The sequence below is a fragment of the Acanthisitta chloris genome, unplaced genomic scaffold (genome assembly GCF_000695815.1).
Source record: "Acanthisitta chloris isolate BGI_N310 unplaced genomic scaffold, ASM69581v1 scaffold22426, whole genome shotgun sequence".
Taxonomy (NCBI): domain Eukaryota; kingdom Metazoa; phylum Chordata; class Aves; order Passeriformes; family Acanthisittidae; genus Acanthisitta; species Acanthisitta chloris.
The window spans coordinates 5,652-22,785 of NW_008679038.1; the positions used below are offsets into that span (position 1 = coordinate 5,652).

The 17,134-nt window shown below is 40.2% G+C and overlaps 1 protein-coding gene across 1 annotated transcript in view; it reads left to right on the forward strand.

Annotated features, from left to right (window-relative positions):
• Positions 1-17,134, forward strand: part of UBAC2 (UBA domain containing 2) — a gene marked incomplete at its 5' end in the record, with an annotated part of 29,381 nt that overhangs the window by 4,295 nt on the left and 7,952 nt on the right. Inside the window, one exon of the mRNA XM_009077155.1 lies at positions 6,540-6,785. Within this exon, the coding sequence (XP_009075403.1) occupies positions 6,540-6,785 (246 nt within the window). The remainder of the gene's footprint in view (positions 1-6,539; positions 6,786-17,134) is intronic.

Below are 17,134 nucleotides of genomic sequence, written 5' to 3' on the forward strand. Positions count from 1 at the left end.
CCAGCAGAAGACAAATGTGCTCCTGGGACATGCAGTTCCCTCCACTTACTAGAATAATGTCATCAGACTTTTCCCCAAGACCATGTTCAGGCTTTTGAGGGTCTCCAAGGATGGAGCCTCTCCAACCTCCCTGGGCAGCCTGTGCTCGTGTTTGATTACTCTCATAGTGAAAAAGTGTTTCCTGATGTTCAGAGGGAACCTTCTGTGTTTCAATTTGTGCCCATTGCCTCTGGTCATATCAATGGGCACCAGTGAAAAAAGCCTAGCTCCATCCTCTTCATTCTTTCCCATGAGGCACCTATATACTTTGATAAAATCTCCCTGAGCCTTCTTTTCTCTAGGCCAAACAGTTCCACATCTCTCAGCCTCTGCTCATGTGAAAGATTCTCCATTCCCTTGGTCATCTTTATGGCCCTTCACTGGGCTTGCTTCAGCAAGTCCATGTCTCCTGTGCTGAGGAATGCAGAACTGAACACAGTACTCCAGCTGTGCAACCTCAACAACACTGAGACAAGAGCAAGGATCATGTCCCTTCACCTGGTGGCAACACAGTTCAGGAAGCTCAGCACATAGGCTGTGAAGTGCATAGCCCAAAATAAGAAATGGGAAAGCAGTAGAATAACAAAGATTAGAAAATAAAAAAGAAACATTGCCTGTCTACTAACTTTAGGATAGGTGCAGATATCCATATGTACACTAACAGTTGTTCTGAATCTCCCCCAAAACTAATGTGAGGTATCTGCATATGGACCATGCTCGGTATTCAGCTGTCTGACTGTAGATGACAGTTCGACATGAGTGTCTCTGTGTTCTACTGACTGTATTGATGTAATCTCCTCTGGTGGGAGCTTAGAGACCTTGCTCATGTCAAGATGGCTACATGTAAACACGTGACAGTTGACTAAGCTGCCAGCACTTACTCCTGCATCATTTAAAGTATCTGAGAAAAAAAGTGGTTGATTCATCTGGTATGCAGGGGATAATAGTGTGGAAATGAGGTTGTAATTGCTGGAGGAGGAGGGAGATCCAGTTATTTCCAGTTCTGGAAGAAAGAGAAAGTAGTGAGAAAGGACAGGAGAAAGTAATAATGTATCATAAGATACTTTCTCTTTTATATCTATGGCTTCTAAGATCCTGTAGAGAAATGGATATTAGTTTTTGGTTTGTGTTTTACTGCTGAGTTTCTCAGATCTGAGGAAGTGTTTCTCTGTCCAAAATCTGGTCAACTTGGTCAACTGTACCAACTGGTTCATTAAGAGTTAGATTGCTTCTATCAAGCTTTGCTTTATTGGCTGCAATGTTACCATTGTTCAGAGAGGGAATCTGTGAGAGTAATTCAGCTGTGTTTGGAGACATCTGCCATAGGATGAGTCACATCGTCAGAGTGCCCGTTTCTCTGCTGACTATGAAACCAGCTTTAAGCAACCAGCTTGTAAGTAGACTTTTACATTACAGATGTCTACATTAGGGCAGATTAATCAAATCATGATCTTAATTTAAGAGATTTGGTTAACAAAATGCTGATAATCACTTGCAGAACGCTAGCAGAGACCCAAGAGAACCTATGCTTAGGTCACAAGTACAAGTTAATAGATGTACTGTGCCGAACTGGCAGCACAGTCATGCTTGCACATGCACAGTGTTTGAGAGCTGATAACAATTGCATCTCACCAATGAAGGTAGCATTGATGGACTCTGAAAAAAAATATTTCAAGGTATCTGGGAAATTTTTGAGCCCAGTCAACTAGGAACGAAATTGAAGATAATTCGTTTAGAATCATCATAATCTAAATTTTCTCTCAAGCTAACTATCACAAGAGCTGTTCATGCTATTTGTAACTATTTCTATGAAGGAAATCCAAGCTAAATAATCTGTTGTGTTACAGTTGTGACACAAGTTGAAAACACGTGTAGTGGTTTTGTTTTGGTGGTTTTCACACTATCCCTCTTGGTTCTGCAAATACGTTTCTCTAATCCAGATAAATACAGAATCTCAGCACAAGCTGCAGGCCCATGTTTTGATCCTAGTTTTATCTCACTCAGAACATACTACGGATTAAGCAGATAAAATAGGTATAAAAATGTTGCTTCACCTCAAGAAAAATGCTATTTGTTTTCAGTTTGTTGATACCTGAAAATAGCCAAGTCTTGAACACCTATGATGAGCATATTCAAATTTTTCAGAACAAAATAATTGAGTATTTGCTGTCAAGTTCTAACAGGCAAAATTTTTCAGCCTCAGTTTCTACACCAGTCTGCCTACTTTTTTTTCTGTTTGCTTTCTTTTTTTAGTGTTAATCAAGTCCAGTAATTTTAAATATCTCAGCTAGTAGTGGAGCATATGTGTCTTTGCCATGTATAATACTGGAGACCTTCCATGTTTGGTTTACCTAATGTAACAGAAACTAGTTACTTACTTTTTCTGAAAGATGTACAACTTTAGAAGGACGTGAGGGAAGGGGAAGAGAAGTCGTGGCACACATCCAGGGTGGATGAGGTTGTAGGTTAAGATGTTGTGACTAACAGAAAACAACTAAGATGCGTCTTACCTTGCTGACCAGAAATTCTCCATTCTAACAATGTGAACACAACCACAGCATCTTTCTGTGGTGACATTTTAGAGGCTAAAACACAGTGGAGGCTCCTCTGTTTGGGGGCAGTAGCCCTTTAATCTGAAGTGCAGTGCTGAAGTTGGGATATAATGAGATCACTTTGTGTACACTGTTGCTTTGCTTTCTTAAACACTAGAATCTAACTCAATATTAGCAAAAATGGTGTAAAAAGTTGTTTATACTTTGTCAAAGCTTGTGTTTTTTAAAATGATATCTATCTATACTTCTGCATGTGAACCAGCTAAAGAGGAAGTTCTTTGGAAATACGTGATGTTAAGCTGGGAGTGTGACACTGAACCAGACTGAATCACAAGGCCTGTTTTAACTACAAGTGTCTCCTTTCTGGGTTTGTTGGAAATAAGCACATAGGTATTTCTTCCTCAATAGGTGAAACATCTTGAAAATTTGTTAAAACTCAACACAGTGTTTGAGAGTTTCTTATACTTCCATCTAATAGCTTTATAACTGTAGTAGAAAATCAGGGGAAGGAAGAAGTGGAGTGGCACTGAAATCTTTGCAGATGTGGAGGTAACAAGGTGGATTGCCAGTGTGCAGTCCTTCCATACACTAATACTTATGAAGAATTGCAGTCTCACACGATTACTCTGAGCAGTTACTGGTCCACAGTACGTTTCTTGGCAAGTATATGTAGTAGACTTCTGTTCTGCTAGTCCCACACAGTTTTGTCTTGTTCCTTGACAAGGTGCTATTTATTTTAGATTTTATTGTGAACTTTATGTTGTCAGGCTTCTCAACTTCCTGCACTCTGACCGCTAAAGTCTACACATTTGAGTTATGCAATGAATTTCTGTCTAAGACAAGATAAGGAGGGGCCAGGACACTAGTCTGCTGTTGAGGAGCAGCAAGGAGAAAGAAGACAGCACACTGCAACTGGTACATTGGCTATAGAGCAAGCATTCTACTCCAGTGAGCTCAGTAAAGCTATGAAGGCAGATAGGAGCTACTATGCATATGAGTCTCACACACATTGTTATGTGCCATTCTCCATTTTAGCAGGGTCTATAACACTGTTAGTCTTATAAAACCTTCTCTTCTGATTAAATGCTCTGGAATGACTCACTCTCTACTACTACCTAAAAGGAGGTTGTAATGAGATGTGGGTCAGTCTCTTTTCCCAAACAGGACAAGTGAAAATGTCCTTAAGTTATGCCAGGGGAGGTTTAGATCAAATATCAGGAAAAAAAATTCACTAAAAGGTTTGTGAAGCACTGGAACAGGCTGCCTAGGGAGGAAAGATGTTGAGTCACCATCCCTGTAGGTATGTAAAAGACGTGTAGATGTGGCACTTAGGGACGTGGTTTAGTGGTGGACTTGCCAGTGCTGGGTTGACAGTCAGACTCAATGACCTTAAAGGTCTCTTCCAGCCTACATGAGTCTATGACTAGCCATCTCTACTTAGAAAAATACGAGAATTCTTTTACTGATGCAGCTCCTAGTAGGTGCTTGCAGTATGCCCTCCCTTCCGAGACAAGCAAGTTCCAAAGTACTGACACTAAAGACATGCTGCTGCTATCTCTTTGCTGTATTTTCTATCTTGGGTTGATAAAAAAAATGGTTCTCTTTGTGGTAAATATGTTCAGACACGTGTCAAGATTTGTCATACTTTCAAGGAGATGTAGATTTTCCTATCACCACTTGCCTTGTTTTGTTCTTGTGACTTTTTGAACCCGTTCAAGATTTAGGGTGCCTTCAAAACATGAGACCTTGATAAAGAAATGTAGGTGATTAGAGAGAGCAGAGATCAGTACCTGAGAAGGACATTTGCAAGAAGTGAGGGACAAAGTATTTTGAGTGGGAGTTCTTTCCCTGCCTGGTTACACCTGTGCAATCAGGAATGCAGATTCCCTGGAAGCAAACTGGGGGCTGGCTCTGTAGCTTAATGACACTACCTGCACCTAATGAGGTGGGAGAAAGTAAGATAATTTGTAGGTTCTGGTGCTGCTTGTGCATTTTTCATCTAAGAAGTCTTCAGATTCAATGCCTGTCAACCTGATCCAGTGAGGAGATGTCCCTGCCCATGGCAGGGAGGTTTGGGACTAGGTGATCTGTAAGGTCCATTCCAACCCTTAAATTCTATGATTCTGTGATATGTAACATTTGCAACTTGGTTCAGTAATTCTTGCTCCCAAAAGAATTACCACTTACAGTACAATCCAGATTTTCTTGAGTGAGGAGCCTAGCTACAAACTCTCTCAGGACCAGGTGGCTAGCTTCTGAGGGACCTTCTTGCTAGGTAGATACCTCAAGTACTACATACCAAAAGCAGATTAGTTGCAGAAGTGATATGAATTTTCCTCCTCTTATTCTTTGGCAATTATAGTTCTTAGTTTCCAGTTGATGTGCACAAGTTTCAGTCACACTACAGTCATCTGGAGCAGTTTCACTGGAGCTGAGGAAAGAATTTATGAGGTCATGAGGAAGCTTCTGTTCCAGTGCCTTGTAATTCCTGGAGTCCAGTTAGGACCTTTCTTTGAATACACAAGTTTTTTGTTAAAAGCAGCCTTCACTCTGATGTGATTATGGCCTCACTCTATCCCTTCATATTTACCTCCTTTCTCCTAACACATAAAGATTGAAGGGTTTAAGGGTAGTTTAAAGCTCTTCTTTCTCATTTTGGAGTGGCAGCCTGTGATTGGTGTTGCATCCAACCCTGAGAGCAGTCATAAAATGAAAGTGGAATAAAATGAATATCGGTGTTTCTCAAAGCACAATGTGGGTTTGCTACAAGTCTTATTGGATAATTAACAATAACCTTGTAAATAATCTGAACAATGTCTCACCCTCCCCACGAATTTTGCGTTTTTCTGTACTTTGTATACTCAGCAATACATTTAGTATATTTTTACAAATGCCAGTGAGATAAAATAAATAGCCCCAAATAAATAAAAACTCCAGTTATGAAGTTTCTACATTGGTTCTGGCATAATTGCCTTTTTCAAGTATGTGAACAGATTTTTTGAGGTTCATGTTTCTTCCTGTTCATTTCACTCTGCTGTCACAGCAGAATTCTTGTGGCATAACAGACAATAAGTAGTCACAAATACTGAAATGTGGCATAAAGCAGAATGCAGACCAGACTGCTTTGGGCTCCAGTGCTAGGGCTTTGTAGTGGGGTTTAAAATGATGGCTGAGTGATGATTGTAGGTCCTTCATGAGGCACATGGATTTCTGCTGCTTCTCCTGAGTCTGAAATGAACTCAAGCCCCAGGGCAAGCATGAGTGTGAACACAGGGAATGGGTCTTTTTCTCATAGATGGGAGAAGTGCCTCACAAAAACAGACTTTTTCAATATTGCAGTTTTTAATGTATTGGTTTTCTAACCTTTTTTTTTTCCTCCTAAAAGATAGATGGGCTTCTTCTGGAATAAGCCTGTGCATACTCTCAGATTTAACTTCAAATCCATTGGTTTGCTTTTAGTTTTACTAGAAGGGAGACACTTGGGTGGTGGGGGCAGAAGCCTTAAGGAGGTTTTGAAGGAGTGTTTACAGTGGTTCAGCATCCTCAAGAGCAGCCTTAACCTTCTCAGGTCAGCATGCAGTATAACCTACACAGTTCCTTTACTAGAAATGAAAATTTGTATTAAATTTTGACTAGTTTGAGAAAGGGCTGCTTAGTTTGGGCTCAAATTCTGAAACAAACAAAAAACCCCAAGCAACTTTATGAGTCACAGGCAATGCAGTACATGGATTAAAAAAAGTAATAGTCTGTAGTTGTGGGGAAGTTGAAGGTAAAGAAATCCCCTGTTCGGTCTCTGATTCTTGACCGAGAACTCTGGGTAAATACAGTAAAAAGTGCTTTAAAAACCAGAAAGACCAACAGCTACCTGCAGCTAAATACGGAGTAAAATTGAAGTATTCAAGTTGTTTTGTTTTGAAGGTTTTTGTAACAATTCATTTCTGGTTTTAGATTTCTGGGATTTGCTACAATAGCAGTATATTAAAAGTTCATCGAATTCTTTGTGTACCCAGATGGGTAGCAAAGATATTTTCTTGGACTCTTGAACCAATCTTCTCGTCTGCGGAACCAACGAATGAAGTTCGAGTAGGAATGGGAGCAACAGTTGACATCCAGAGGCAGCAGAGAATGGAGTTACTGGATCGCCAGATCATGATGTCTCAGGTTGCCCAAATGAGGCGGCAAAGACAGCAGCAGGTATTGCTCTGCATTCTTTAAGGACTGTATTGTTATGAGAAAAATGCAATTTTGGTTCATATGTCTTGTGTGGTTCCTGTTTCTTAAAAATAATGTGGGGATTTTTATTTTTCTCTATCAATCTTTCATACACTGTTGTACTCCTGATAGCCATTTAAGTGGTCTGTATAGCTTTATATGTTAAAACTGCTTCACAGGATGTAAACGGAGTGTCATTCAGTCCTGTAATGCTATCAGTACTTCTGGAATTCCTTTCATAGTCACCAAATATGTCACCAAAAATGAGGCTGAAAGGTAAGGTGTTCAATAAGGGCCATTGTGGAAAGTTAGGAAGTCAAAATCCTTGCAACTCGTCTGAGTGTCTGTGTTGTTATCATCTGTTTCAGTGGGATGAAAAATGTCTATGTAGCTCCTTTGTTTGCAGATGTAAGGTTTGTTTCTTTTAAGAGAGTGCAGAAATCAAGTTATCACACTTTCTTACAGAGGTACACCACAGGGACTTTCTGTTTGCCACATTTAATGCTCTTTGTTTATTTCCTTATTGAACTGAATGACAGAGCCTTTTTATTTTCCCTGTTTTAGACAAACCAGCAAATTCAGATATTCTCATACTTGTCATTGTAGGGCAGTAAAACAAGGCCAGTGGTGTCTCAATTAATTTTTTCATATATTTCTTAGATATATGTGTTACTTAGATATATATGTTACTAGTGGACAATGTGGGCCTTGCATTGCTCTATGTGAACCTATACTGCTCACCATTTACTCACAGCCTAGCAATTTGAGCAATTTACTGAGTTTCCTTTGCCTGAAACACAGCTCTGTACTGGTACATGAGTCCCTGTTGTGTAGTGCAAGTAGCTGTAGCTGTGTTACCCTTAATGCATTGCCAGAGTTAGAGGTGTGATAGCATAAAGCTTTCACCTACCATTGGAGGATTGCTCTTTGTCCCTGATAGCATCATTCTGTTTTCCTTGTGTTCTTAACATTTCAATAGGATGAAATTGTTCCTCAGGTAGAAAGTTCCTAATCTATTTTTCTCTGTTAATCAGTTTTAACATCATTGAACTAGAAATTACTCAATTCTTGAATGTTGCCATTGTAATAGAAGATGAATTGAAAGTGTGTGTTGGGTTACTAGCAGGTGGGAAGAGTGCAGCCAGGTTTATTCAGATAAGAGGAAGAAGCCATTTCCAGTTATGAAGGACAGTTTTTCTAATATATCTTTAATTGCAAAAAGTGGTAAATAAGTTCAGAATGATAAAAGAACAGTTGATAACATTTTCTTCTCATCTTGTCCTTTCCTTAGGCTATGAACAATGAAAGTGGAAAAATGTCTTTTCATGTTTGGCTTCAAATAGAATACTTTAAAAAGGTGGAGGGGTTTGAGTAAAATGAAGGAACACTGTTTGAACATCAGTACCATGCTTCCCTTTACAAGCTGCTGAAACACTTTCAAGTTACCTTCATGTTTAGCCTTTAACTTGTCACAGCATTTAGTTAATTGGTAGTGCTAATCTGTGAAACAGCGATCAGAAGGTGATGAGATCAATGAGGAATGTTTTAGAGAAGCTCTTTGGAAAAGATGTGTCATGAAAACTTTTGACCAGCCTGGGTTTTTTTAATGACTCACTTTTTACTGGCCATCAACTAAATCACCAAGAGCATTGTTCACAAAAGTTGAGGTCTAGTGGTAAAAATGGAAAGCAGGCTAATTTCAGTTTCAAATAATAATTGAAAAATTGAAAACCATTTTCTGGGTTGCTGTACTTGGGCAGTTCTTTTGCCTTTAGAGATTTGGAAAGGTGTAATTGGAAGACAGTGGAGTGAAACAGATCACGTTACAGATGGAATTTAGATGATAATTTTACCTGTGAGAGTGAAGCTGATAAAGAATGCAGATCAGTTTCTTAGGCAGGTTTTTTTTCGTGAAATTGAACACAGTAAAAGCTTTGAGGTATATGTCAGTCATCAGATATGGCTTTGAATTATATTCTAGGAGAATGATCTGTGGATTTCTGCAGTCCCAATATGTTGTCTGTAGGTTGTGTGCCATAGGTGAGGTAAATTAACATTTTCTCTCCTGCTTTCCGTTTTGTTTGGTGTGGGGAGTGAACTTTAACTTTCCTCTGTATGCCATAGTGTAACAATTTTGTTTAGCTGCCCCTTGAGAAGGTGCTCTGCTCATTCCCCCTGCTCCTTTACTCTTGAGTTCATCTATTTGAAAAAAGAGACAATGCAGTTTCCCTGTTGTCGTGGTTACACCCCAGCCAGCAACCAAACACCACACAGCTGCTCACTCACTGCCCCACCAGCAGGATGGAGGAGAAAACTGGAAGGGTCAAAGCAAGAAAACTCATGAGTTGAGATCAAGACAGTTTAATAGAGAAAGCAAAAGCTGCACGCACAAGCAAGGTGAAATAAGGAATTAATTCATGGTTTCCCACAGACAGGAGGTGTTCAGCCATCTCCAGGAGAGCAGGGCCCATCACACATAATGCTTATTTGGGAACACCAATGCCATCGCTCCCGATGTTCCCCCTTCTTCCTTCTTCCTCCCACCTTATATACTGAGCATGGTGTCATATGGTGTGGAATATCCCTTTGGTCAGTTTGGGTCACCTGTCCCAGCTGTGTCTCCTCCCAGTCTCCCATGCACCCCCAACTTCCTTGCCAGTGTGGCAGGAAGGGGGGCAGCAAAGGCCTTGGCTCTGTGAGCTCTGCTCAGCAATAACAAAAACATCTCCATATTATCAACCCTGTGCTCTGCACAAACCCAAAACAGAGCCCCATACTAGCCACTGTGAAGAAAATTAACTCTACCCCAGCCCAAACCAGCACAGCTGTATGTTGGTAGTATTGCAGAGAAAGAAGATTGGTGGTTTTAACAGTGCTCTGTTGTCTGTGCAATATGGCAAACTCTGTTCTGGCCCTTCTCTTACACAGATGCTTTTTGTAGTAAGCTTATTCTCCAGGTCTTTGCAAGAAGTTCTGAAGAATGCGAGCCTGACAAGTTGTGCAAGCCAACACAAGAAAAGCTAAAGTTTAAAAAAGAAAAAATCCCAACAACAATTAAAAAAAACCACCCACAGAAAAAACAGGGAAAGAAACTGAGGGAAAAGTGTTTCTCATTTGTTGTTTATACTGTACAACCAACATACTGGGTTGTAAATAATTTTATGGTGGTTTTTTCTCCTGCTGTTCACTAGGCCCTTTTATCCAAAGCACAATGCAGTTCAGATGCTTTCTACGGAAAAGGAAATAAAGCAAAGAACAGTCACTCCAGAGTTTCTTTGCTGTCACCTCTTTGAACTTTGCTTTTCAGTCTTTCTAGCTGAAATGTCCTGGGCTGGAGGAGCCTTAAGCAAGGAGCTGTGTATGAGTGCTGGGTTGTCAGACACCCATGACTGCAATGTGTAACTTGAATATGTGGTAGAATTTGAACATAAAGCCACCCACTTCATTACTTGATGTATCTCATTTTAACCCTTAAATATTCAATGGTATTGTGTGGGAATATGTTGTTAGAAACTGTGGCATGCTAGTCTCTCAGTGAAGTGTGGTCATATGGTGACTGATTTTTGTCTTGGTTTCTAGTTGTTGTGGATACAGCACTTAAACAAATGGTAGTGTGCATCTTGAAATCTTTCACTTCTTTATTTTCTCCCATGGATATTGTTGAGAAATTATCACCTTGTCACAAATGGAGAATTGCTGAGCAACACCTCTACGTACTTTTCTGGGCAGTAGAATAAAATGTGTGCCGTATTTATTCATTCCCTCAAAAAATGCCATCTTGCTACTTTCTTACTGCATTGAGACATGGATTTCTTCGTTCTTTTTTTTCCATGCTTTTATGTCTATCCTAGTTTGTAATTTAAATAGTTTATCCTATTTTTTTTTGTTTTCCCATTATCTGATCTCTTTTCCCATTCATATCATTTTCACATTTTCATACCCCACTGTGCCATTTTTCATCCTCATAGAATCATAGAATCAACCAGGTTGGAAGAGACCTCAAAGATCATCAAGTCCAACCCTACCATCGTTGCTAGGCCATGACACTAAGTGCCACATCCAGTCTTGTCTTGAAAACCTCCAGGGATGGTGAATCCACCACCTCCCTGGGCAGCACATTCCAATGTCTGATCACTCTCTCTGTAAAAAATCTCTTTCTAATATCCAGCCTAAACCTCCCCTGGCAGAGCTTGAGCCTGTGTCCTCTTGTCCTCCTGTTGGTTGCCTGGGAGGAGAGACCAACCCTCACCTGACTACAACCTCCTTTCAGGTAGTTGTAGAGGGTGATAAGGTCACCCTTGAGCCTCCTCTTCTCCAGGCTGAACACCCCCAGCTCCCTCAGTCTCTCCTCATGGCACTTGTGCTTGAGTCCCTTCATTTTCATCATCTCTTCGCCTGCATCTCCATTGTTTTCCATACTTCATGTTTGCTCCCGTACAAAGTCCTCTTCACTTTGGGGAAGTTCTCTTCCATCATGTCTCACCACCAGTCAATGTTTGATGGTGTGTCATGAAGCTCAGAGGATTTTAGGGACGGATGCCTCTTGCCTTTTGGTCATTCAGACAAGATGTAGTCGAGGTCTTTGGACACTATTTTATCCTTTTGATAGTGTAGTATTGATAAAAAACTTGGTCTTCCTCTTCTGATGTTTCGATTTCTTGATTTCTTTCATGTCCCAGCATTTTTGTAAAGATTATCTTTCTGTAACCCAAATGAAAGCTTTGATGGGAAAAGGGAAGCAACTGCTGCATCTGTGCACCAGTGTGGGTAGCAGGGAGTCAGCTTGACTTTCACTTCCGATTGAGAAACTTGGAGGGAAGCTGGCAGATAACCAAGTTGTGAACCAATAAGGGAGAATTCTGTGTCTAGGTGTTACTGACAACACTGTTGGCATGAAAGATGGATATGTGCAAGGTGGTGGAAAGTTGCAGAAAGATAGTCAGTGCCTTCTGTTGGAGCAAAATGCTCATCCCTGTGCCCATTTGGGAGGGGCAGTGGTTTTTGTATCCAGTGAGGACTTATTCCTTCATTCGTGCTGAGCATGTTAAAGACACTGTATTGCTTACTTCTTGGCTTCTTTTAAATGTCTTGGATCAGAAAAGAGCGTCACCAGTTGCTCCAGACTCTGCGATAAGCCTACAGCCATGTATGACAATCTTAATTTCACTACCTCTTTTTCCACCCTATCCCCCACTTTAAGCTTATGTTGCCTTTTCCCTCCTGTCTTTTTGTTCTTCTATTCCAACTGCCATTACTTTTCAGTGAGGCCAGACTCTCCTTTGATTCGTATCACATGGCATCTCTAGATGAGATTCTACTGCTTGCAAAGACCAGATTTCTTCTATAACAAGTGGACTTCCTCTGATTGTTCATTCATTAGATGTCTTTCTCCTGGGACACTGGAGAGAAGCTCTGTGGGCAGACACACTGAGTGTCTTTATTGTTATGGGGAGTCTCATATCCTGAGAAATTTGCAAGTTTCATATGTTGCAATCTAAGGACTCTGAGGTTAGATTGCTAATTTACCATCTGGTTATATCTAAGCAATAAAGTCCTGACCTTGGAAACAAAATTGATTAATGGAGCAAAGATTTTCCTGGCACAAGAATTCTTCCTCAGGAATGTTATCCTCATTTGTGATGGTAGAAAAAAAATCTGTCAGTGAATAACCTTGCACAGTCCAATTCTGCTTTCTCAAAAAAGTGTAAGAACCAGACCTGAGCATATTTAGCTCTCCTGCTGGCACTGAGAGGTGGCACTTTGATGAAGTCTTCTTGAATAACTTCACAAATCTGAGTATCAACAACAAATCTTTAAAACAGATACTTTGAACCGTGAAGACCTTCTGTAACCTTTATACACTGCCATGTCCACAAAAACCCTTGCTCTCACAGCCAGGACTTTGGATGAAGCAGCTTGTTTGTTTTGTTCTGAAAATGTGTGTCATTGTCAGAAAGGAATCTACCAGACTGTTTTACCTGAATAAATGGGTAAGACTTTAAGCCAAGTGTTTTGTAAAGTCTTTTTCTCTAGTTCCATTCCAACCAGTCTGTGTTACCTAAGGCTTCTTTGGGATTTTGTGACATAATTGAATAGAAACTGCCTTTAGCAACCCTTTCATAAGCTCCAGAGACAATGATACACAGGGTACCAATAGGATAAAAAAGACTTCTTTGTGCTCAGACTCCTGAGATGTGTGTAAAAGATTTGACATTGTATTTGTAAAGATTCATGTTAACCAGTGAGTGACCTATGAGTTCATCTCAGCCCATGAACAAAGCATGTATACTGCAGCAGTAATCATTGTGGCTAAATTTAGAGCCCGTATTCCACCATTCTTCCCTTCCGCTGCATGCTGATGGACATGTGTGGACCCTAAGCCTCTTTTGAAATAATAGACAGGTTCCATTTTTGTAGAGAAAACTGTATCTTTTCCTTCAGGCCTGTGAGTCTTTAACTCATCCTTTCCTTTTTTGCACTCTTGTGGCATTTTCAAATCTTGGTTATTCTCTGTAGTTGTTTAATGCTTTCTTTGTGTTGAGAGTAAACTTAGGTTTATTTCAAGAAGTTGTTGGGTATAAAAACTGCACATACTGCTGATGCTGGAATGTCTGAATTCTGCTTTTTTACGGTTTCATTTCAATATGCATTTGCAGCCGCTGATAACCCACTGCTATTTAGACATTTCTGTTTTATTTTTCTGAATAACATTTTTTTCATGCATTCTACATGTGACATTAAAAACATTGAATTTCCAGGGTGCTGATTCAGGTAATGAACCATTAGTTTATGACTGTTTGCTCTACAGACTGCCACAGAAACTTCAGGGGTTTGCCTTTTTCATGGAAACTGTCAATTCCACAGACTGACAGGCACTAGTAGCACTGCTAGAGTAAGCTGAATGTGTCTCATCAACAACCAGCTGTCACAGTCACAAGGCTAACTTTCTCTGACTCCTACTCCTTGCGGCCATCCTGCGCACATATTGAACAATCATTTTGTTTCTTTGGCTGGAATTAGGCTCTTTCTGTCTGACTAGGCCTTTGAGCTGCAGCCTTTGAACTTGGTTTAGTATTTGTAATCGATTTCCCTAGAGAATCAGTGGTCAGACAACTTCCTAAAGCAAAATATTGTTTTATTTCAAAGCAAATATGTTTCTTGAGAAAGAGAGTATGTTTATTCTCCTATGTGATTTGGTCTGTATTCTCTTCCTCTGGCAATTTGACTTGAGGCGGTTTCTCATAAAAAAGCTCATGGCATACAAATCTCTCCAGGCATTTCCAGAGTATTTAATTCTCTGTTGTCTGATCAATTCCTGTTTATAGAAGGTAAGTTTCTTTTTAGCTGCACCTGTCCCTTAATTTCTAGTGAACATGGAGTAAATAAGACATCCGGTTTGGGGGGTGGTTGGTTATTGGATTCCAGGGTTGCTTCTGTTGTCCTTTTAGTCTGCACTGAGAGGGTCTTGATGGGCCATTTCTTCTCCTTAATGTCGTCTTTTATAGTAAACAAGCTTGTGGTTCAGATAGTCAGTGTTCCACCTTAGTACCGATTTGAACTCTGATATTAGCACATAACTGCAAGTTGGTTTCACCCATTCTTCCTTAATGTGCTGCTGTTGGTTTAAGCCCAGATGGCAACTAAGCACCACACAGCCACTCACTCACCTCCCCCTTGCCACCCTGGTGGAATGGGGAGCAGAACCTAAGGTAAAACTTACAGGTTGAGATAAGAACAGTTTAATAATTGAAACAAAGTAAAATGTAATAATAAGAGTAATAATTATAATTAAAAGAAAGAAAAAACCAAACAAGTGATGCGCAACACAATTACTCACCACGCACTGACTGATGCCAGACCCCATTCCTGAACCCAGAGCCTTCTGAGTAACTCCTCCAGTTTATACACTGGGCATGATGTTCTGGGGTACTGAATATCCCTTTGGCCTGTTCAGGTCACATGTGCTGGCTACGATCCCTCCCAGCTAAATCCAAACCACAGCACTGTATCAGCTACTGAGAAGAAATTAACTCATCCTAGCCAAAACCTTAAGAGGCACTGTAGGTGCAAAAGTTTCAATCAGTTCTCAAAAATGCCATAATTCAACTTCTGCTTGGCATGAAATATCTTTTTGGCATGATGATCTATCACCTTCTGGCTGAATTACTGCATCACAGCAGTAATGACAAGTGAATGTTACTGTGATGCAGTTCAATACAGAACTTAGCTTTGCTGCACTAGGTTAAACACAGAGTAGTTTGAGTCAGAGTTCTGAGCTAACCACTAGTTTTTGGGGACACCTGTGGAGCTCTTATTGCCAGCTAGGTATGTGTCCGAGCCAAATAAGAGCATCCCTTCCCATCAGGACAAGCAGGGGTCTACAAGGCCAAGTGCTTGGGCACACACAACTCGAGGAAGCATTCACTACTCTCTACACCTCCCATGAGTGCAGTGGCAGAAGCAGCTACTCCCACCTTGCCCCCAAGGAGCAGATGTGCCTGCACAGTGGCATTTCTGGCTGTCTGCTGCTGTGAAGGTATCATGGCAGTGCTGAAATCCCTTCCATTGTCTCTCCAGCAGCTTCAGAGACCAGATTAAGGTGTTCCTTCTGGATTTCAAAGGAAATAGCTGATGAGGCTTCAGAAAAGATCACATGTGGATTTGTGAACTTCTGTGACATAGAAGCCCCTCAGGGACAATGGAGGCATCAAAGTCCAGGATGCAGCAACTAAGAGCTGGAGACAGAGCCTCGTGGCTAAAGAGACTTGTCTGTAGGACAAATTTCCAGAGAAGCTGGAATATCATTAGAAATTGCCGGAGTGCTTTCCTTGGTAAAAAATTCTTTCTGTCATTGAGAACAGTGCTCAGAACACTAATACATTTTTACCTGCGTTCAAAAGAAGGAACTTGTAAAAGAACAAAACAAAACACAAAAAAACCAAAGCAACTAAAAAAACTAGAAGAGTTTTGTCCCCACAAAAAGGGGCAAGCCAGACGTTTGAGTAAGTGGAGAAATTTCACCATTGATACCTCTTACCCAATGTTTAGGGGAGCAGGTACCATGTCATTCAGGGCTATGCTTTTTCTTTGTATAGATCTTCAGTATCTCTACTTTGGAGTCAATAAATTGTTGAAGAATTTATGTTAGAAAAGAAGCAACTATGTGTTTCTTGCTTTCAGTATGTTTTTTAATGAAGTTTGATATGAAAGAAGTAAGGCAATATTTATGTCTGTACCAACTGATGGGTCCTATGCAGAGTAGCAGCCTTTAAAAGTGTTACTTTAAAAGGTGCAATGCAAAGCCATTTCCTTTTTCTTTCACTGCGGTTGTTATGTTAAGAAAAGGTGAACAGGACAGATATCAGGAGGTGCTTCCTGTTTGTGCAAACAGATGGCAAGTTGGCATTAACAATCTACATGAGATAACATATCATAATATCTTAACCACAGCATCACTTTCAAGAGGACTTTTATAAAGTGTTTTTCAATCTCTTTTGAAATTAATTGAATTAAAATAGGTGCCTATCTGACAGCTGTGTAACTGGCTATTTGTTAATTGTCCATAATACATTTTTGTCTGTCAGTCTTTGGATAAGAAGTGCTTCTACAAAGTATGCCACGGCAGGTATGTACGTGGGAAAGGGGTAGAGCTGTTTCTCAAAAAAAGAGAGGAAGGAGATTACAGGAAAAGAAATGGCATCAGATTTAGCAGACTGTACAATCAGACATTTGCTAGCTCTAGATATTTCTTCCTTATTCTGTAGGAAAGGAGGATGCTTCTTTCTTGTAAACAGAATTGTCCCAGACACCAGTATAAAAACAACCCAAATCAAAAGAAGGCATAAAGGATGTGACCTCATAAGGCACAGCTTCTGTACGTAAAGCCTTGGCAGCTCTCCAAGAATAAAGCGTCAATATGACATTTCCTTACAGCCTTTTCTGCAATTAAAAACTGATATTTTTCCATTCCCTTAATCCAGTCCATTCATAAATCTAATTTTGTGGTTATCTAGACTTGTGACCAGTTTTTTTGTCTTCCTGTAACAGAAGTCCAACATCACCAGTGTTGTCCTAATCCAATTCTAGTAGTGATTTATTAGAGACCAATAAAATGGTCTCTGCTACCAGGCAGTAACAAAGAATTTACAATCAACCAACTGACCCAATCTTTGCACTGCTAAAGCAAAGGAAACTGAATTTTTCTGTAGTTAAAAAATTACAGCCTAGGAGCAAGGGAGGGAGAAAGGTCTATAAGCCTTTCTCACATGTGTCCATCACCCTTCTAGCCAAATAATTAATGAAGCAGTGACAAAAACTGTTGAGTGTTTTTC